The following is a 20,931-nucleotide window of genomic DNA, read 5'->3' as shown; positions in this document are numbered from 1 at the left end:
TTTGGCCCAATTGTCTATAATACTGTTTCTGAAATGAGTACCATTGTCTGATTCAATTCTTTCTGGCGTACCGTGCCGCCAAAGGACTTGCTTCTCAAGGCCCAAGATAGTATTTCGGGCTGTAGCATGAGGTACGGCATATGTTTCCAACCATCCAGTGGTTGCTTCCACCATTGTAAGTACATAACGCTTACCTTGACGTGTTTGTGGAAGTGTAATATAATCAATCTGCCAAGCTTCTCCATACTTATACTTTAACCATCGCCCCCCATACCATACAGGTTTTAACCGTTTTGCTTGTTTGATTTCGGCGCAAGTTTCACATTCATGAATAACCTGTGAAATAGTGTCCATAGTTAAATCCACCCCTCGATCACGAGCCCATTTGTATGTTGCATCTCTACCTTGATGCCCTGAAGCATCATGGGCCCACCGAGCTAGGAAAAGTTCACCTTTATGTTGCCAATCCAAGTCCACCTCAGCTACTTTGATCTTAGCAGCTTGATCCGCTTGTTGGTTGTTTAGATGTTCCTCGGTGGCTCGACTTTTAGGCACGTGAGCATCTACATGACGAACTTTCACAGGCAGGCTCTCTAGCCGAGCAGCAATGTCTTGCCACAGTGTGGCAGCCCAAATGGGTTTACCTCTGCGTTGCCAGTTGCTTTTCTTCCATTGCTGTAGCCACCCCCACAAGGCATTTGCTACCATCCATGAGTCAGTATAGAGGTAAAGTATTGGCCACTTCTCTCGTTCAGCAATGTCCAAAGCCAGCTGGATGGCTTTCACTTCTGCAAACTGACTGGATTCACCTTGTCCTTCAGTGGCTTCTGTAACTTGTCGTGTGGGACTCCACACAGCAGCTTTCCACCTTCGATGTTTTCCTACAAGACGACAGGATCCATCTGTGAACAGTGCATACTGCTTATCAGTCTCTGAAAGCGTATTATATGGTGGTGCTTCTTCAGCACGTTTTACTTCCTCCTCATCTGGAGACATCCCAAAGTCTTTGCTTTCTGGCCAGTCTGTAATAACTTCTAATATCCCTGGACGGTTGGGACTTCCAATTCGAGCTCGTTGCGTGATCAGTGCAATCCATTTACTCCATGTAACTTCGGTTGCATGATGTGGAGAGGGAACCGTCCCTTTGAACATCCAGTTCAGCACCGGCAGTCGAGGTGCCAGGAGGAGCTGTGCTTCAGTGCCGATCACTTCTGAAGCAGCTCGAACTCCTTCATATGCTGCTAGTATCTCCTTTTCAGTTGGAGTATAGTTGGCCTCAGATCCTTTGTATCCTCGACTCCAAAAACCTAAGGGTCGACCTCGGGTTTCTCCTGGTGCTTTCTGCCAGAGGCTCCAGGTAAGTCCATTATCTCCGGCTGCGGTGTAGAGCACATTTTTAACATCTAGTCCAGTTCGGACTGGTCCAAGGGCCACCGCATGAGTTATCTCACGCTTAATTTGTTCAAAGGCTTGTCGTTGTTCAGGACCCCACTCAAATTGGTTCTTTTTACGAGTCACTCGATAGAGAGGGCTCACAATGTGGCTGTAGTCAGGAATATGCATTCTCCAAAAACCTACAACGCCCAAGAAAGTCTGTGTCTCCTTCTTATTAGTAGGTGGAGACATTGCTGCAATTTTGTTGATCACATCCATTGGGATCTGACGACGGCCATCTTGCCATTTTATTCCTAAAAACTGGATCTCTCGTGCAGGTCCCTTGACCTTGCTTCGTTTTATGGCAAAACCAGCATCCAAAAGAATATGAATTATTCTCTCACCCTTCTCGAAGACTTCTTTCGCTGTGTCGCCCCATACAATGATGTCATCAATATATTGCAAGTGTTCTGGAGCTTCACCTTGCTCCAGCGTGGTCTGGATCAGTCCATGGCAGATGGTAGGACTGTGTTTCCACCCCTGGGGCAAGCGATTCCATGTATACTGGATGCCCCTCCAGGTGAAAGCAAACTGCGGCCTGCACTCTGCTGCTACAGGAATAGAGAAAAATGCATTAGCAATGTCAATTGTAGCATACCACTTGGCTGCCTTTGACTCCAGTTCAAATTGCAGTTCTAGCATGTCAGGCACAGCAGCACTCAGTGGTGGTGTAACTTCATTCAGGCCACGATAGTCTACAGTTAGTCTCCACTCATCACTAGACTTACGCACTGGCCAGATTGGGCTGTTAAAAGGTGAGCGAGTCTTACTGATCACACCCTGGCTTTCCAATTGACGGATCAGCTTCTGGATAGGAATCAAAGAGTCTCGATTGGTGCGATATTGCCGGCGATGCACCGTCGTGGTAGCAGTTGGCACCTGCTGATCGTCAACCCTCAGCAGTCCTACAACAGAAGGGTCATCTGAAAGACCAGGCAAATCAGACAGCTGTTCAATTTTCTCAGTGTCCACAGCTGCTATACCAAATGCCCACCTATACCCTTTTGGGTCCTTAAAATACCCTCTCCTGAGGTAGTCTATACCAAGGATGCACGGAGCATCTGGACCAGTCACAATGGGATGCTTTTGCCAGTTTTTTCCAGTTAGGCTCATTTCAGCCTCTACAACAGTCAGCTCCTGGGATCCCCCAGTCACTCCAACAATATTGATGGATTGCATTCCTTTATAATTAGAAGGAATTATTGTGCACTGAGCACCAGTGTCCACTAAAGCTTTATACTCCTGGGGTTGTGTTGTACCAGGCCATAGTATTTGTACAGTCCAATAGACTCTGTTATCCCTTTCCTCCACCTGGTTGGAGGCAGGGCACCTCTAATTCCTGTTTTGCACAGTCTCTGGGTGTGAATTAGAGGTTCCTTCAAGAGCATCAGAATCTCTTCTGCTCCTTTTGTAAACTGGAGCAGCCACCTTCCTAGGAGTTTTTCCTTTTATCTCACGTACTCGTTCTTGAAGTTCTGAGGTAGGCCTTCCATGCCACTTATTCATGTTTTCTCCCTGCTCATGTAGGAAGAACCACAGTGAACCTCTTTTTGTGGGCTGTCTCTGCCCTCTCTCTCGAGATTGGAAACGCCTTCTCCTAACAGCTGAAACATAGGTTTGTGCAGGTCGTGAACGGTACGAGTCTTCTCTGAGCTCTTTGATTTCTTGCAACAGCTTTTCAAACCGGTCATCAGATTTTTCACACAGTTTCTCCACAGCGGAGACACAAGCCCGTAGAGAACCAGCAAGGCTGTCCTCAAAGTACCGGAGCTGCTCAATCACTTCATTAATTTCTTGTACACCTCTAGCCGACCAGACCATCCCTGCCAATGACTTAGCATATGCAGGTGGTGCACTTTGTACAAATCTGCGCCACATAGATTTTGTACAATTGATTCTATCTGGGTCTGTCCCCTCTTGGCTGTTTGGTCCTAGATAGATGATCTCTCGCACAGCTAATTCTCTCAGGAACTGGATACCTCTCTCCATAGTATTCCATTTCCCTAACTTGGATATACAATCTTCCTTGTAGGGAAATCTGACTTTCATAGCTGCCAGGAGTCGGGTCCAGAGAGTAGCGGCATTAGACTCTCTTGAAATTGCCCTATCAATGGTGGAATCTTTTGACAGAGATCCCAGCTGCCTGGCTTCACCACCTTCTAATTCAATTGTTTCTGCCCCATTGTCCCAGCATCGCAGCAGCCAGGTTAAAATATTCTCGCCTTCACGACGACTAAAGTCTTTTCGCAGATCTCTCAGCTCACCTGGAGAAAAGGACCGAGTGGTGGTCACTTCATCTCCACCCTGTCCTGATGATGCGTCTTGGGTTGATGTTGGCCCTGTGCCATCACCTGCTGCACGGGTAGTCTTTCTAGTGACTTTCTTACAACCAGCAACTGATGCTGATATGGGTTCACCATCATTTGATTCATTTTCAGAGTCTGAATGACTGTCACAGTGATTGCTGTGGTTACAGCAGCAACAGTGCCCAGTGTGTGAAGGCGGGGGGGCTGCCTTGTTAGCCTTTGAGGCTGGAGAGGTAATGTTATCTGCAGCGACCTTGGCAGAGGAGCTCTGCGGAGGAGCTGTAGCTTCAGCCTGTGAAGCCGCGGTTGGGGGGGCAGTGGCTGCAGCAGCAGCTTTGGCTGTTTTGCCTTTTCTCGAGCGGCTAGGAGTGCTTTTTGCTAAAGCTTCTGAAGACGCACTGCAAATCTCAGGACTAAAAAGAGACGCAAACTTCCTATTGAACCTCATTTCTCTTAACAGTAACACAAACTGACATACATTCAGCAAACCAGATAACACCATCACAGTTCTATCAAAGCTCCAAGGATATTCAAAGTTCTCTAACACATTTGCAAACTGTCCCAGCGAAATCACAAAAGTATTGTTAGTCAGCCTTTCTAAAGATTCGCTTGACCAATTAGCAAATATAGAGCCATTCTGCTCTTTAATCTCTCCTGGAGGTTTTTCAAGGTAAAGCAGAAGCGAGTAGAAATTCATTAGCGGCTGCAGAATAATGAAATAAACCAGTGCCAAACCACACAGAATCATCATGACCGCTGTCCAGTTTCTTGTTGTTATATAATGAATACTTCGATTCAGAAAGAAACACCAACACAGGTATGGGATCAGCGAGCACAATGTAGAAAATAACTGATACAACTTATGCCACAACATCTTTAAGTCAGTGTAATTCACTTTGCCTTAATACCACTAAATAATATCTGAAGCAAACAGACGCGCGAGTATCACAACTCTATGAGTTGGCACCGTGCCAAGAAAATTGAAAGGTACGTCAGAGCAGTAGAAAAGCCAAAAATCTCCAAATTTACCCCGTTCTCTTCGCCCCACGTTGGGCGCCAATTATCTGTCGAGGGTTAAGATTGCGGGGTGACAATCAAACCCTGGCAGATGTATTGTTAACCTCCTCTCCCCCCCCCACTTCCCCCTTTTGCCCCTCCCTCTCCCCCCTTCCCACTCAGGACAGGCGATCGGGAGGGAAAGAAGGACAGAGAGAAGAGAGTTGGAAAAGTTAAAGATGTTTTACTAATGCTACTAATAAGAATAGAGAAAATAATACAAAATATACAAAACCAATCTTGTAAGTCTCAGCAACTGCAGAGCCAGCACCCAAAGTCCTGGATTAGACTCTGTAGCCAACCGGAGCTGGATTCAGTCTCTCACTAGGCCTCAGTTCGCAGGGACGACCAGCAAGGTCCTCTCCTAATGTCAGCCATGAGGAAAAAAAAAAGGAAAAAAGGCAAAGGGGACGAGATCCTCGTGATCTCCCACTTTTATATGAAGTATTCACGTGAATGGAATGTTATACACCGTTGGTCAGTCTCTCGGTCACCAGTTTCTCGTTGCCCCTCTCGCGAGATGTCCATCCGTGCTTATCAATAAGTTTGCATTCCATTGCTAGGTTTAACCAAAACATGTGTCGGGTTCTCCAGGAAAATGCAGCTAATATGAAGGCTTTAGCTGACAGGCAAAAATTCACTAAAAGAGAAACTTGTTTTTTAACAAAACCAGGACAGACTCCCACTGACTTGGGCACAGCAGGGGCCAGAAGTGATGGGGATTCACAGGCATCCAGATTAGACCTCTCACTGTGAACAGGTAATTGAAACACCATAGCCCATCACCAGCATTTACCAGTGTCACCCTGAGACCCCCCCGCCTCGATGTTCCCCTGGGGTACCCCCAGAATCATCGATAAAGGTAATTAGTTTAAAGCAGACCCTGAACAAAACAGAGGCTTCACATGCTCCTTCTGCCGTCATGTACAAGCAAAGCAGAAGCTGAGGCCATCGATCACCCGTGCTTGTGTTTGCACAGACAGCACTCCTGACCCCAGCCCTGCCATTGTCCCCTCAGCAATGGCTATTTCCGTGTAGTGTTTCGGTGATTGTCAGCATGATGTGTTGTAGACCCAACACAAGCTTACACAAACAGTAAACACACAGAATACTTTCATTATTATTCTTGCATATTTTTCAGAAAATATGGCAAAACACGGCATAATTCTAATGTGACCATTATGGTTATAGTTTGCAATAAAAAAGTCATCTTGGTTATTAGCAGTGCTGCTAAATCACTGACCTGATTGGAAATGTTCCATCTGGAATTATAAATTAAGGACAGATTAGCAGAGTAGTGATTTATTGTGCAAATAGATCCTGCTGACGGCATTCAGGAAAACTTATCTGCCTGCCACTCAGCCAAATTCTTTTATCACAATTGACTAAGGTTTCCAGCCTTGAATTATTAGTTAATAACATCAGAGCAAAAGCAAAATTTATAGCTTAAGTAAACTTCAAAACAGGAGAACAGTGCCTTAGATACCAGACTTAGTGCTTGCCTTAGGCAAAGCATTTTTCTTTTAGCACAGAATTGTAATAAAACAAAAGTAAGATTTGTGACTAATTCCACGTTTTATTGCCTATATAACTTACTTGATGGCAGAATACTATCTTCTGAGCTGTTCGTTCCTCATTTGTGTATTTTAACACCAATAGTCATCGTGCTATAGCTGAGCATAGGCCAATTGCACACATTCAGATATGTACAAACCACGAAATTTGAAAGTAACACATCTGTGGTTTCTATTTAGGGAAATTTGATACAATCCCTGCTTTATCATTTCACCTGGTTTATCAAACGTGCTTGAGGAAACCCATGGATTTCTTCAACTAATTTAGCGAAGATAGTTATTTGAATGAAAAGAATAACCATACCTTGTCCTCTGTCAACAATTTCTTAGCATTTACAGTATTATTTACAATTGTGTAATAATACTAATAGCCACCAGATGCCAGCATAAGCACGCAGGCACTAAATAAGTGCCTGTTTCATGCTAAAAGGCAGGGTGGTGCAGACCTCTCAAGTCATTATGCAGTCACAGTCATGCGAAGAGTAGAAGTGCACTTTCTTTTAGATGTTTCAACGTCATATAGAAATAAAAGATCTGATCATTGAGGCAGGTTCACATGGCACTGTACTGAAGTTAATCTTGGATTTAAAGAGACCACTTACTGGAGAAAGGGCTGTATCACTCGCCTAGCTGGTCATCACCTTCTCTGCTCAAAACTGGCTTTTTTCCATATGGAACTTTGACTGGAATTTCTAGCCTAATAGATCTGTTGTTTCAGTTTCTTGTTGTTGTTTGTTTGTTTTCCTTTGCATACTAAACTGAGGATCATTAATACCAGATCTTCTATTTGTGTAAGTCTGCACAGAATATGCCAAAATCCATCATCTATTCAGAGCAGGATGGACCTTCCAGACATGTCACATTCTCAGCCGTGGACACGTGAACAGTGTAGGCAGGAAGAACAAAAGGCAAGTTCCTCATAGTGCAAACATACTGTGATGCTTTCAAATGCAGATTTTCCTCTTGATTAGTTTCAGCTGAACATATGAACATGCTGCATGTGAAATTAAGTTACACATACTTATCCACGTATACTAGCAACATGGCAATGTGGTTTTCTGCAAGCATCTACCCACACGTCTGTGCTGTCTTTGGATCACATTTTAAATGTCCTGGAGATTATAAAAGAGAATATGAAACTCATTGATTAGTGTGTTTTTAAAAAAGGTATGAATCTGATGAAGTAACACAGCCATTGCGGAAGTGACTGCCATTTGGAGTAGAAATAACCATAAAGCTTTAACTACCCAGAGCGTGGCCAGCAGCAGCCAGAGAGCCGAGATATTCTGCACTCCGTAAACAAGTTCTCTGAAAGAAAAATCCAGAGGTGCCACCTTGTGGACGATGAAAAAAAATACAAGTAACAAAATAGGTAGTATCTCATTTTTATTATCATAAATATACAGTAACTTTGAATTACAAGATCACTTTCCAATGAAACTACTAGCAAAAATATCCACCAAAATGTTCAAATAAATAGAACACATGATTACCAACATCAAAAGCTCAGCTGCAAATTCTCAGTTAATAGAGTTCCAGTCTTTACAGGTAGAGTGGTCTGTTTAAGTGTTTTTCAGAAGAAAACCCACTAGTACCAATGGGAGCAACAAAGGCTCAATACCTTTAAAATAAGGCAAAAAACAGTGCATTACAGGTAATTTCATACTGTAGAAATTTCAGCTGTAATATCTGTCAAAATACTCTCATATTTCTAACAAGATCCTTTAAATAGCAAATACAAGATAAAAGTTACCTCAAGCGACAAATGAAACACAGAAAGGACACAAGCAATAATGGGATTATGGCATAATGGAGCATCGTGGAGTGAAACAACACCAATGAAACAAGACCAATGAAATAAGAAAATAAATATAACCACCCTAATTTCTGACCTGCTGTATATAACTGAAAGGTATCACACGGTGTGAGGGGCTGCGGGGGACGCAAAACTTTATCTGACCACAGTATTTCACTGCAGAGATACAAGTAATGTAGAGAAAAAAAGGAACATGTCAAGAGAAAAACAACATTTTTTAAAAAATTCATGTTATGCATTAAAAATACAGCTTAGCATTACCAAGGGAAACAGTTTATACCTATTGGAATACAATTCTGTTTCTTAACATCCTTATAACAGGGTAACTTCACTGAAAACAAGAGAGTTGTTTAAAGCTTATGCTAGTGTAACTGAAGTAGAATCTCGCTATTTATTTAAAATGCAACCTGAGTGTATCCGTTCTGTAGGTATTACTGCAGAACACGACATTTTCAAATTATCCAGGAAAAAATAAATCACTCTGTTTCAATATCTCACATCACAGTAAACTTATTCTTCAAGAAGCATCCTCAGTGCTCAGCTTAGACACACGTATGATCATATTGCTAAACATGGTGGGAAAAATATACATAGTCACACAAACACTGTGCTCTGGAAGTATTTTAATTTCAAACTGAATGTATTTGATGGAATAAACTATACTTAGAAGTGCTTCTAAAGACAATATCAATACAAAATGAAGGAAACATAAACCATAGTCCTCTTCATAAAAGGAGCTCTTTTTATCTATAGGCCCAGACAAAATGGAAGCAAAAGTGCTACAGGATCAACTCCAACCCTTGCAGGTCTGCTCATGCTAAGAGCTGCTTTTTGAGGCAAAATTACATAATCTATATAATCTATTTCTGTACGTGAACAAAGAAGACTGTGTAAGAAATATCAAATCAATGAACAAAAGTGAGACTTGTGTGATTATCATGTGAGACAAACTCACTTGGCCAGATCACAGCCAAAGCTTAATGATGAACACGTACTCAGACTCATTTCAAGTGGCATCACCATCTCTGCCTGCTTAACTTTTCAGTCTCCAAAAACAGACTGATGTCCGTCAGATCACAAGCGCTACCTTCAAACAAACCTTTCCTAGGCCTGTGACAAAAAACTTTATTCAGTGCTAATCAAAGCCGACTGAAACACTATTTATTTATTCTTTAAGAAGTGATCATGCAAAATGTGCCTGTATCTACATGCCCTCCTTATAACCTAGGAAAGAATCAATATAGAGTAACATTTCAGAGAAAAACTTAGCATACACTAATATTCAGTGCTATAATAACATGCTAACTTAATTACTGCATCTAACAGAACTTGTTTAAACAAATGCTATTCAGATTATTGACTCGATGCTGCTCACCTTGCGTTTGGTGCTTCTAACAGTGCCCTAAACCAGAGTACTAAAGTCATGCACTAAAGTAGCGCTTATTGGCAACAGCAGTCCTACTAACTTGTGCTACTGTTAACGTGAATCAGGAAAACTTGACTAATAAAGGTTTGCAGAGTTTGGCCAGAGCTTCAAATTGTAGCACTGGATGCAAGAACCTTTCCATGTAAAAAAAGCCGAAATACCCGATGAGTCTGGAACAAAACAAAAGGATGAAATAGCAAGAATGGAACGTGCTGGTCCTCCACGGTTGCTGGTGTTGAACGCCCTCCTTTAAGTTTCACCACACTTCTGACACAGCCCATTTATTTGATCTTCGAGCAGGTCAGATTAAGTTTCACTTTAATTGCATAGAGCTGAATGCACATGCGACTACAATCCATTTCAATTGTATCTTCACAAATACTGAATATGGAAATATAATACTCTGTATTACATGTGTTTCTTTTGTCAATTTAAAATTTCACATTTGGTCTCCAGCAGACTAGGAAAAAAAACACTAAAAATATTTCTTAGACTATTCCTGAGCAATGTACTGTAAAATACTCTAGTTTATTACTACATTTATTAATATTCTCACATTTTAAACTATAGATAAATCCATGCTTTGAAATTTTACAAAGCTGTAGATCTGATAGGCACAATGAAAGAGCAGAAACAGCTAAGCATCTTAAAACCAAGATGAGATCAACAAGTGCAATTTAGCTATATACATAATGTACTCTGTAGTATTTGCTACTTTTCCATTTTCTATCACAATGTGAAGGATCCACTTGTAAAATCTGGTCCATCAGACCTCAGCTCCCTTTTCATAAACAATTCACTGTGGTGGCTGAGGATGAAGTTAATGCTGCTCAGTATTTAATTTTAAAATGAAAATACAAAGCATCCTCTAGAATTTCATCTTTAATGAGATTGTGTCCCCAGCTGCTGTGATTGATTAATTTGAAATTATAACAGATGAACTGACACTCGAACACTCACTGAACCATTCTTCATATTCTCATGTATCTCACAAGCACAGGAGAAAGGAGAGGGTCCAAGGACAGGGTTGTACCATTTCTTTCTGTCAGGTATTTCCCCACATCACTGCCCTAAACCTTGAAACAAGAAGCCAAACAAACTGAAGTAGACTGGGCCATGGGATAACCAACAGTCATCTCGGGTGATTGAAAATAGGAATCTTTTATATCAAAATATATCTTTACTTGAACTTAGAATAGCCTTTAAATTCACCCCCCAGTTCTGCAAATTAGACCACAGAGTCTCTATTAACACCCTTATTTTGCATTAGTCATATATATCCATGTGCAATTTGAAATTTGGCCATTTCCTTTAAATTACAAAAATCACCAAGGCTTACAAAATGAACTTCAAGGAAAGTTGTCTGTAAACACAGTGAGGATTTCTGGGTATAAAAATACACATTCCATTTTCTTAATCTGTCACTATTGAAGCTGTCTGCTCCCCAATATTAATAATTTTTTGTCTTAAAAAGAATACTTTCTGCATTAAAATATTTCAAAACATTTTCTCCATTCTTCTTATACAAAAAATCTAATTCATCAAAAATATCCAATTCATCATCTCCATTTTCTGTGAAGAATTACAGTTTTTCTTTGCATAGATAAGCATGCTCCATTACTTTATAAAAAACAGTTGAGCCCTTTTCCATCAGAAAACACCATCAACCTGTCCCGCAAAACAGCACATCTGTTCACAAACAAAAGCATGGATCCTATTCTCTCAAATACACCAATTAAGCATGAGAAACACCACAGACTTCAGTGGATTTCACCTGGTGCAAACAGGAGGGCATGTTATCATTGTATATTTCTCTAAACTTTTATACTCTACTATTGTTACCTTCATTGAGCAATTGTAAATATTTTTGAGGACAGACCAGCGGAAGACACTTGCCTTCAGGGAAAAGATTTCCTGCTGGCCTTGCTGGCTAAAGATCAAATGTATTGAAATGAGCAGTGGTGATTTAGAACCATGCAGCAAGAACATATTTTCTCAGGATCTTCCTCTGAAGAAAACATGACCCTTCTGCACTGGCTAAATGCTTTCTAGCAGTCAAGAAGCATCGACATATACTAATGAATTTTTCTTCAGTTAAATTTGCGTGATGTTTGCTTCGTGCCATTTGGTTTTATTTTCCTGTCCCCTGTTGGTTTTTTAGAAGGAACACAATTGTTGGCATTGCCATTCTTCTTTGGATTTGTACATGAGTATGTTTTTAAGCTTTTGATGGGAGCAGCTGAACCATTAAATACTGGGGTTTGCTTAAGGGGTCTGATATTACCGACACTTTGAATTTTGGAACTGTTCTCAGAGGGCTGCACATTGAAAAGCTGTTGCTTTGCAGTCGTCTTTTTTTTCAGTTCACTCCTGACCTCACCAGATTGTCTGTGAGAAGACACTGCACATCCCATTCCCTCAGAAAGTTTCAAGCGACCCGGATGAGAATATAACTGGCGACTTTCTTCACAGTATGAATCTCCCCTGTGACCTGAGTAGCTTCTGGGCAGCTTTGTAACACTTTCTTGGGGAACCGCTTGCTTTTTAGGCAAAGGGTTGAGCAACGCTTTGCCTTTGCCAGGGCTCTTCAGGGTGTGGATGGGGCCGGGAGCGGTCTGAGGCCTGGCTTTGGCTGCCTTGCCTTTCTCGTTCTGCACAGTCTGCATTTGCAGCCATTCCAGCTGCAAAAGGCGATCAATGTATTTCTCAAGAAATCCTGTTGGCTTTGGTCGAAGTTCAGTTTTACCCTCTACGTTAACAAAGACGGTCAGTTGCTTCAAGTCCCAGGAGTTGAAAGGGGGTGGGAGGAAGTCTGGATAGTAATATTCTGATTCTTTAAAACCCATATCAGAGACATGTTCCAAACAAACTGGATCAATTTCTTCAGCTCTGAGAATGAGTTCTGGCGGTGTGCATGGAGATGGGGGAAGGGGAATCCTTTCTGAATCAGAGAGATCACTGGCACTATCATCTTCAGCATCTTCTTTAATAATTTGTACCGATTGAAAATCAAGAAACATTTCATTTAGAGATGCTTCTTGCCAGTTAGAAGAGCATGGACCAGCTTCAGCAACAAATTCTTCATAATTTCTTTCCAACTGATCGTTTTTACTGCAATAAATATGTGGCACTGGGACATCTCTAACGCTACAGAAACTACCTTGTGTGCTACTCTTTATGCTAGGAGGAATCCTCTGCATAAGGAATTCATTCTGTCTTCTTTCTGGGAGACTCCTCTTTGGTCCTTGTACTTTGTGCAGTGATGTGCAAACACTCGCGATCCTAAACAAAAAGAATGATCAAATCCTGTTAGAATCATTAACATCTGTGGAACAACAGCTTACAAAGGTTTTGCTACCTCCTTCAGAGACATGGATCTACACAAATGAAGGTAAACTGACAAGGAAACTTTGTAATGATGTGAAATAAATATTTGCTGGCAGAGACAACACTGTCTACTACTTTTTTGTTGTTGTTTTATTTTATTCTGATTTTGCCTGAGAACTCACTGAGTTTCCATATTGATTACTTAAATTTGTTGTCCTCATAAATGCTGAATTCTGGGACCAGTGAAGCCAAAGGCAAGGCAGGGAAGCCATGATTTCATCCCAAGCATTTGATATACCAATTTGAAATGTATACAAATTATTCTGAAAATCTTAACATGAAGTTACCTTTTTGACTGAGTATTGTCATCCAGCTGGTTTCTTCCCTTCTTAAAAATACTTGGTTGATTTCCATCTTGAGTGTCATGCGAAGTCTGAAAAGATATGAAAGCATGTGATGTTATTAAGAGCTGACATAAATTAAGTACCCTTTTTCGGTAAACAACAACGACAAAATAATAATTTACCTTTTCAGTGGCACTTGATACATTTTTGCCTAATCTTCCAGGAGAAGATTTCACATGAGAAATTGGTTTATTTAGTCCTTTGGTGCTTGGATGGCTTTTTCCATTACTATAACTAGCAAGAATTGAACAGAATATCACATATAAATAGCAGTGTATACAACCATCAGTATAGAAATACAATAAAAGTTTAGAATGCAATTCAGTTTAAAAAAGTGAGAGCGTTCATTACAATTACTCTTGGACTTGAAGTTCATCAGAACTACACCATGGTCACTGTATTTTTAATACTACTAATGCAAAAGTGAATAATTCAATCAGAAGAAATAATAGAACTTAGCCCTTATGCAGGATCCTCTTTCAGAGGATCTGAAAGTTACTTTGGGGATAATAAATACTAAATGTTAGAGACTACATTTTAAACTACTAATTTCGATAGTACCTGGTATGTAGTCCTACTGCAATTTAACAAAATTAATTATAAAATACAATATGAGGGCTACTGCAAGCCAAATCTTGCTTGCCTTTCTCACTTGCTTACTCTCAACAAAATCTGAAGGATTGTTCCAGTGAAGTTAAGGAGCAGAAGTGAGCAGGGAGCATACAGTCTATTTTGATACTAAAACAAACTATTTCACAACAAAGGCACAAATAAAATTCATTATTTCATGTTATACTGGGTTTGTGGAAATATTAGTAGGAGAAAAACTAATATGCAAGCAAAAGGAATGGGATTACTGATCTGGACAGCCTAAAATTCATACTTCCTCACTTAAATCCAATACATTTCTATCTAACCACACAGAATATTAAATCACTGTATTCTGTAAGAATCAGAAAACAGTGTTTATTCTACAAACAAGCAATATTACCAGCTTTAAAAAGAAAAGCTATAAAATATTATTTTAGAACAAGAACAAGCAAACTGTGCCCTCCCAGTCTAATGTAGTTTGACTGCAGTTCAGTTAATTTGTCAGGCCGTATATCTTGTTCAGTTTTTCTGTCAGTATAGTCAGATTTTACTTTAAAAAATCTGATTTCACCAATTCAAGAGCTTATAAAAGAATGAAAATAAGTCTCGTGCCTCCAGCATTGATGTGGGCAACTCGGTCACTCTGTGACCTGCAAAATCATACTGCACAATCATTTCAGAGGAAAGGGTAAAAGTCTGAACAGTACAGCCATGCACTTATTAACTAATCTGCAGTATTTAGGGATTTCTCTAACTAGAAAGAGGGAAAATAATTTCCTTACTTTACCATTCCTTTGTGGTTTTCATTGATTTGGCTTTCCTTTTTCTGTGTCTCTCTGTGCAGTAGTAAGGGATATTCTTGAATGCCTGGTCCCATTATAACTCTTTTTAAAGTGCATCTGCACCTTGATTTTTACATAATCTCCAGCTGACTTCAGTCTTTTGGGTTCGTAAGACACAGGTATCAAATGCAGACATCACCACATCCTAGAGATGCAGTAAACAAACACCATGAGATTCTTCCCAACCTGATTTATTTTTGAAGTGGTATAATAAGAGCATAATCAGCAAAACTGTACAGGAAAACACTGTCCCCTCCCCAAGAGCTTGCTTAATGGGAACCAGCATCACTGGCCTCGCTATTGCGGTTCCACGCGGGCTGTCACCGCCCAGGCACTGAGGACGGAGCCGAGCGGCGAGGGTTGGTCACCAGAGGGGACAGGAACAGCCCCTTCGCCAGCCTCGGCACAGCAACCACCGGGCTCTTGCCATGGGGTTTACCAGCCCGTCCCTGAAGGATTGTTGGTAAAATATAGGAAAAATATCGGTGTTAAAAGAGCGACTTTCCATTGTGTGATGTGCTCATCATCATTTTGTTCCTCCTGCGCAGTGTCACATGTGTTGACTGGAGCCAAGTATCACATTCAAGTGGTGGTGGGTGTTTCTGCTTTTAATTTAATGAGAACAGATGATCAACCACCCGCATTCTGTGCATGTTGAGTTGTCCTTTCTGTGTCAGAAAATGCACTGTTCCTATATTCATATGGGCAAATTTTGTATCAAATACTTAACTTTTTTCTCTTTTTTCCAAAACAGATCTCTCAGTACTCATAAGCTCCTACTAAAAATACTCCGAGCAGGATTTGTAACGTTCCTTTATTTTCCAGAAACTGCATTCCCATACCAGGGACGCACAGATTCGATTTGCAAAGGATGACAGATGACTAGCACCAAAATACCTCTCTTCACTCACCTCTAGCTCTGTTACAGTGCTATTTCTATATTTATAGCTATAGATCTGTATCTATTTACATTTGATGCTGTCATGATTTCAAACGCTTCTCCCCTCCCCGGCCGAGGAAGGAGGGCAGGGGGTTGTCTGTCCCCAGGCCCCACGGCCGGGGCTGAAGGGTCACCTCGCCGCCTCGGGAGAGCCCGAGTGAGGCACAGCGGCCGCGGGCTGGTCCCGCCGCTCCGAGCCCGCCATGGCCGCCTCCGCCCGCGCCCGCCGGGCCCCGCTCCGCTCCCTCCCGGGATGCACCAGCGATCCCCGCTGGTCGCTGCCACCGCGCTCCGTGACAACAGCTCGTTAATTAACGGACCGTCTCCACAGGTCTTCTGCTTTTCCACCCACTCCAGCCCCGCTGGTCCCGGCTCCCTCACCGCCGGCTCCCTCACCGCCGCCTCCCAGCCCCGCCGGTCCCCTGCCCGGTACCTGCCTGTGCCTCAACCGGTACCGGCAACTAAGGGCAGGCCGAAGGGCAGCGGCGTCAGGCGGACAGTGCGCAGGCGCGCGGCGACGGCGCGCACAGGCCGCTCGGTTGGATTGGCATGGGGTGGGCGGAGCAATCCACGCATGCGCACTCCGGGAAAGGGGGAAGTTGGCGGCGGTCCGTGCTGCGGGCGGCCGGCCTGGGGGCTGTCGCGGCAGCGCTGCTGCGGCGGGCGCCGGGGCGGGCTGGGCATCGCCTGGCCTCGCCGCGGGGCGGAGGGAGGGCCCTGCAGCTGATGTGGGCTGTAGAGTCGCCAAGCGCGGGTCCCTCCCCTTCCAGCCACAGGACCGAGCCTGCCCTCACAGCCCCGCCCGACAGCCTTCGCCGGGACAGCCCCCGCGCTCCCTCCAGCCTGTGCAGCAGCCCCGGCCTCGGCTCCGGCTCCCTCCCGCCCGACAGCCTGCAAGCCTTCCCCGGCCTCGGCAGCCCTCTCGAGTCGCCCAGCATCCAGTGTGACAGCCTGGAGTGTCCCTGCTGCTGCTGCGGGAGCGCGGGGTCGGGCAGCGGCTGCCCGGACAGCCTGCAGGCCCCTCTCGCCCTTGGTAACGGCCGGCGGTGCTTCGGGGCGCACCACAGCAACCCCCAAACACACAGCGACCTCTCCGACAGCCTGGAGTCCTTCGGTGTCCAGCACGACAGCCTCCAGTCGCTCTCCAGCCTGTGTGAGAGTTTCAGCTCCTCCAGCATCGAGGGTGACAGCCTTGAATCCCTTTCCAGCCTGAGCAGCGGGTCCACCAGCCAGCACAGCGGCCTTGAGTTTACCAGCCAGTGAGGCTGCCTTCATCTCCCACACAATGCTCTAGCCTCTGGTTCACTTCCAGCTGCTGCGAGAGCATCCAGGCTTCTGCCCTTCATTCAGCAGGCTGCGTTGTTCCAGTTGATTCTTGCTGCATCCACTGCAATAGCCTCAAATACTCACTGTCTGTGGCTGCATTTCCCAAGTTACGTGCTCCAAAGAGGCAGCGCTCGTTATTACCTGCATTGTTAACGCTGATTTTTTTGTCGTCAGTTAAGAATGGAGGTGCGTGGTCCTCGGAGGAATCCCAGTTACCTCTCTGATCTCTATCAGAACATGTTACGGGCTGGAGAAGCACCGGGACAACAGCAGCAGCAGCCCCCAGCAGCGCGTACCAGCAGCTGCATGGCTCTTCGGAGCAGTTCCCCAGCCAAGGGGGTACCCCAGCCAAATAACCTTCAGAGTAGCACATCCTCCAGCTGTGATCCAGCGTTACGGCCTATCATACGCCGCCGAGCAAGATCTTTGCCTACATCACCCGAAAGAAGGAAGCGGGCAGCAGTGCAGTGTCAAGTTCCTGGATGCCAGAGTCGCATGAACAGAGTGAGATTTGCTGATGCTTTGGGCTTGGACCTCACTGAAGTGAAAGTCTTCCAGACTGGGGAGGATCCATCGATCCCCTTGCATGTCCTTTCCAGGCTCTCCATAAACTCAGACCTCTGGTACAGCGGCTCAGACTTGGAGTTTACCATGCAGTGCTTGGTCCCTGACTTCCAGCAGCCTGCGGACTGTATGGATTTCTCCTCTCGACTTCAGGAGCAGCAGGTGTGTCTTGAACGAGTGACCAGCTCAGATCTGGGGCTCAGTGGCACCATCCACGTTCGCAATGTTGCTTTTGAGAAGCGGGTGTCTGTGCGATACACCTTCAACCAGTGGAAAAGCCTCCATGAAGTGTGTGCTCATTGGCACAGGAGCATTTCTGAGAAAAATGGGCAGGATCAGGTTGATGTTTTCACTTTTTTTCTCCCCGTGCCTCCTTTCCTCCTTCAGCTGTGCTCTGTAGTCCAGTTTGCAGCAAGGTACCAAGTCAACGGCCAGGAGTATTGGGATAACAACAAAGGCAAAAACTACAGCCTTACTTGCCGGACTCACCCCCTGAAGATGCCAAGAGAATGTGAGGAGAGCTGGATCCACTTCATCTGAGCAAGGAAGTGGATGGAGAGCAGCCTGTCCGTAGCCTGGGTGACACTCTTCCTTGGCATGGCTCTCTGCTCCTATAGCAACAGTCTCCTTTTTGAAACCTGGCAAAGTGTTCCAGGGCAGGGAAGTAGCCAATGACCCGTACAAACTGTTCTAAACCTCCCAAGAGAGTAAAAAGGGCCAAAATGTGTATTGAGTTACATTCATTGGAAGCCCAAGTGATTTCTTGTGTGTGAGTCGGTGCAGGATGGTTTTAGGGGGATGCTGTCAGACTATCGGAGAGTGAAAAAAAGACACTTCATGTTGCTAGTAATATTCTAGGTTATTCTAGGACGTTTCTATCTGATCTATTTTACCATTTTTTACTGTCTTGTTTTCTAAATGGGCAGTGTGGCTTTTCTGGTTTTGGTTCTAATTTTGTTTATCTCACCAAGTCTGGGCACTATTCCATTTATGCATAATTTGGATGGCAGACACTGTAGGGAAGTACTTGTATTTATTTTTATATATTATTAAGGCCCTAACCATGTTAAATATTTCCATTAATATTTGCGTGGGAAATTTGGGACATTTTCTTCCATCAGCAAAACCACTGAATTACTTCTCAGCACACCGTTAAAAACCCCTCTCTTACGAGACTGGTATTTGACACCAGTTTACAATGGATGTTGCTGGAGCCCAATGCAGTACTTGGCTTACAGGCAGAAAGATGCCATTGCCATCTTCTGGGAGAGACTCTGGTGTGCCAGCAAATGTCAAATCTGAGTGTTAGTGCAGGCAGGGACAAATTACATACAGCTGGGCGTGTCACATTAAAGGTTAGTGTCGTGTGTACTGTGGTACAAGAAAGAGCTGAGAAATTAATGTCTCAGCCTGTATTGTCTTCCTTCTGCAAACTCTCAGGGTATTTGCATGTGCAAAATCTTGAATACTAAAGTAGTATTCCAAGTTTGCCTTTTGCCTCTTTGCTTGTCTTGCACTGCTGGAGAAGAATTGACAGTAGCTCTTAGTAAACCAGTTGTCTGGCATTGCTGACTGTGACTTGAGACCTGTAACAGAACCGAGAGGATCTCTGGATTAAGCTGTTAAACTTTCACGCGATTACTGGCACCTGTCACATGAAAGATGAAATTTGCACTGATGTTTTCCTGTCCCATTCAGTAGTGAACATGAAAAGGATTCTAGTTGACAAAAAAGGGATTATGCCATTAAGTAGTGGTAATACATATCTGTTGTGAAAGTAAATTTATGATCACCCATACCAATTCTCAGGACGACTTGACTGCTTTGCACTGTGTTGAACACTTCCCTTCTAATGAGCATTTTGTAGAAGTGAATTCTTCACAAGGGTTGTTGCCATATATTGCACTTTTAAAAACCTATATTTATTATAATCATACAATAAATTAATGTCTCGTAATCTACCATTTCAAGGCTCTTTCAAGTGTGTTTTTAAAAAAAAAAACATATGGAGTCCATGTAAATGAAAAGGAGTTGTCTTTCCTGGTTAAATGTCTCGTCCAGAATGAAGTATATTACACAGTATGTCAATAAAGCACTTATGTTAGACAAAAGATAATTTTGTTTTAGTGGAAAGTTGTACAATTGCAAAGTGCTAAATTAATTTTTAAAACAATAATAAACCTATGCCTATTATAATACAAAATATTGTAATAAAAGCTTTTCACAATTTAATGTTGTTTTTGTCAATGGTGTACCTGTTAACAGCTAAGAAAAGTCATGAGGCAACTTGGTGCTGAGTTGTCACAGAGCAACATACTCAGGAAAGGTGGGGTTGAGATGCTAAAAAATGAAGAGCACTTGGTAAAAATACAGTGATTAGTCTATATAGCTGTAAAAATCACCAGGCTGCTACTTTTTACTAGGAATGTGCTGTCATTTCACCTCAGAGTTGTATGCAATGCAGCACCTGCGGGATTAAGATGTGATGCTGGCAAAGGGCACACTGCCACTTGGCTCTAATGCAAGAGAAAGGGGTTTTCTTCTAACAGCACTTCCAGAAACTGTACCAGACTCTACTTAAACACGATAATTTCTGAGCCTCACAGTTGTGTTATTCTTTCTTCCATTTGTTGCAGTTTTCATTGCTGCTAGACATTTTGCTAGAAGACATAATTAAAAAAAGACATTTTACAAGTTACTTTTTAATCGGTGTTAATAACTTCAACACTGCATTGTCAGAGTTGCTTATTGCAAATCATGGTTTAAATACATAGGAATGTCTATATTATGCTAAATTGTTTAAGAATGTCAATGTCACTTTTTATTACGAAGTATACAGATTATATGTTATATGCATGTACATGCATTAATAAGAGAGCATGGTATCATAGTATCTTGTCTTTATGACTCTTGGTTTTCCATTTTCTTATACTACTGATCTGAATAAGAACTATCAGTATCACCTTAATTGTCGTAACTTTACCCACTAAAATAGAGCATTAAGTATCACCTGGAAATAAAAATGGCAAACATGGTGTAGACTAAGCAGGAAAGCAGCAAAGGATAACGACGGTGGTCTTTGATTTTAACAGATCACTTGGAAACAATGTGAATTGGTTTTAGCCTAGAGAGCAGGGCGGTGTTTGGGGTGGTGTGTAAGGGTATTTAAGAGCAGGACTGGCTTTTGCTGTGAACATCCAACCATCAGCTCTATTGTACAGGTAGTTAGTTTTATTTCTAATACAGGTTTTATTTTTAGATTTAATTTCAAATTCATCTCTTTTTTTTTTTTTGTATTTATCTTAAATAGAAAAATTAAATTCCA

The 20,931-nt window shown here is 42.8% G+C and overlaps 2 protein-coding genes across 4 annotated transcripts; one reads left to right on the top strand and one right to left on the bottom strand.

The window, feature by feature from the left end:
* Nucleotides 1-7,754: 7,754 nt before the first annotated feature.
* On the bottom strand, nucleotides 7,755-16,207 carry FAM217B (family with sequence similarity 217 member B). 3 transcript variants are annotated; one of them, XM_065850173.2, is made up of 5 exons: nucleotides 16,154-16,207; nucleotides 14,717-14,921; nucleotides 13,466-13,577; nucleotides 13,287-13,372; nucleotides 7,755-12,894 (listed from the first exon to the last, which is right to left on the bottom strand). In XM_065850173.2, the coding sequence occupies exons 2-5, from the start codon at nucleotides 14,809-14,811 to the stop codon at nucleotides 11,703-11,705; spliced, it is 1,485 nt and encodes a 494-aa protein (XP_065706245.2). In that variant the 5' UTR covers nucleotides 14,812-14,921; nucleotides 16,154-16,207; the 3' UTR covers nucleotides 7,755-11,702. The 3 variants fall into 3 exon arrangements, with proteins under 3 accessions (XP_065706245.2, XP_065706247.2, XP_071671609.1); XM_065850175.2 differs by having other exon boundaries at nucleotides 14,722-14,921; nucleotides 16,150-16,172; XM_071815508.1 differs by having other exon boundaries at nucleotides 16,150-16,171.
* A 1,013-nt stretch (nucleotides 16,208-17,220) lies between these two features.
* On the top strand, nucleotides 17,221-19,838 carry PPP1R3D (protein phosphatase 1 regulatory subunit 3D). Its single transcript, XM_065850225.2, has one exon. The coding sequence runs from the start codon at nucleotides 17,223-17,225 to the stop codon at nucleotides 18,144-18,146; it is 924 nt and encodes a 307-aa protein (XP_065706297.2). The 5' UTR covers nucleotides 17,221-17,222; the 3' UTR covers nucleotides 18,147-19,838.
* The last annotated feature ends 1,093 nt before the right edge of the window (nucleotides 19,839-20,931 follow it).

This window comes from Patagioenas fasciata, chromosome 16, assembly GCF_037038585.1.
Source record: "Patagioenas fasciata isolate bPatFas1 chromosome 16, bPatFas1.hap1, whole genome shotgun sequence".
Taxonomy (NCBI): domain Eukaryota; kingdom Metazoa; phylum Chordata; class Aves; order Columbiformes; family Columbidae; genus Patagioenas; species Patagioenas fasciata.
This window is presented reverse-complemented; position numbering and strand designations above follow the sequence as displayed.

Excerpts from the sequence above, each read along its gene's own strand:
- FAM217B (XM_065850173.2), bottom strand. The coding sequence starts at position 14,811 with ATGGGACCAGGCATTCAAGAATATCCCTTACTACTGCACAGAGAGACA. Across the intron at positions 13,578-14,716 it reads AACCACAAAGGAATGGTAAA|TTATAGTAATGGAAAAAGCC; the intron begins GTAAGGAAATTA and ends AATTCTTGCTAG. Across the intron at positions 13,373-13,465 it reads TATCAAGTGCCACTGAAAAG|ACTTCGCATGACACTCAAGA; the intron begins GTAAATTATTAT and ends ATATCTTTTCAG.
- PPP1R3D (XM_065850225.2), top strand. The coding sequence starts at position 17,223 with ATGGAGGTGCGTGGTCCTCGGAGGAATCCCAGTTACCTCTCTGATCTC.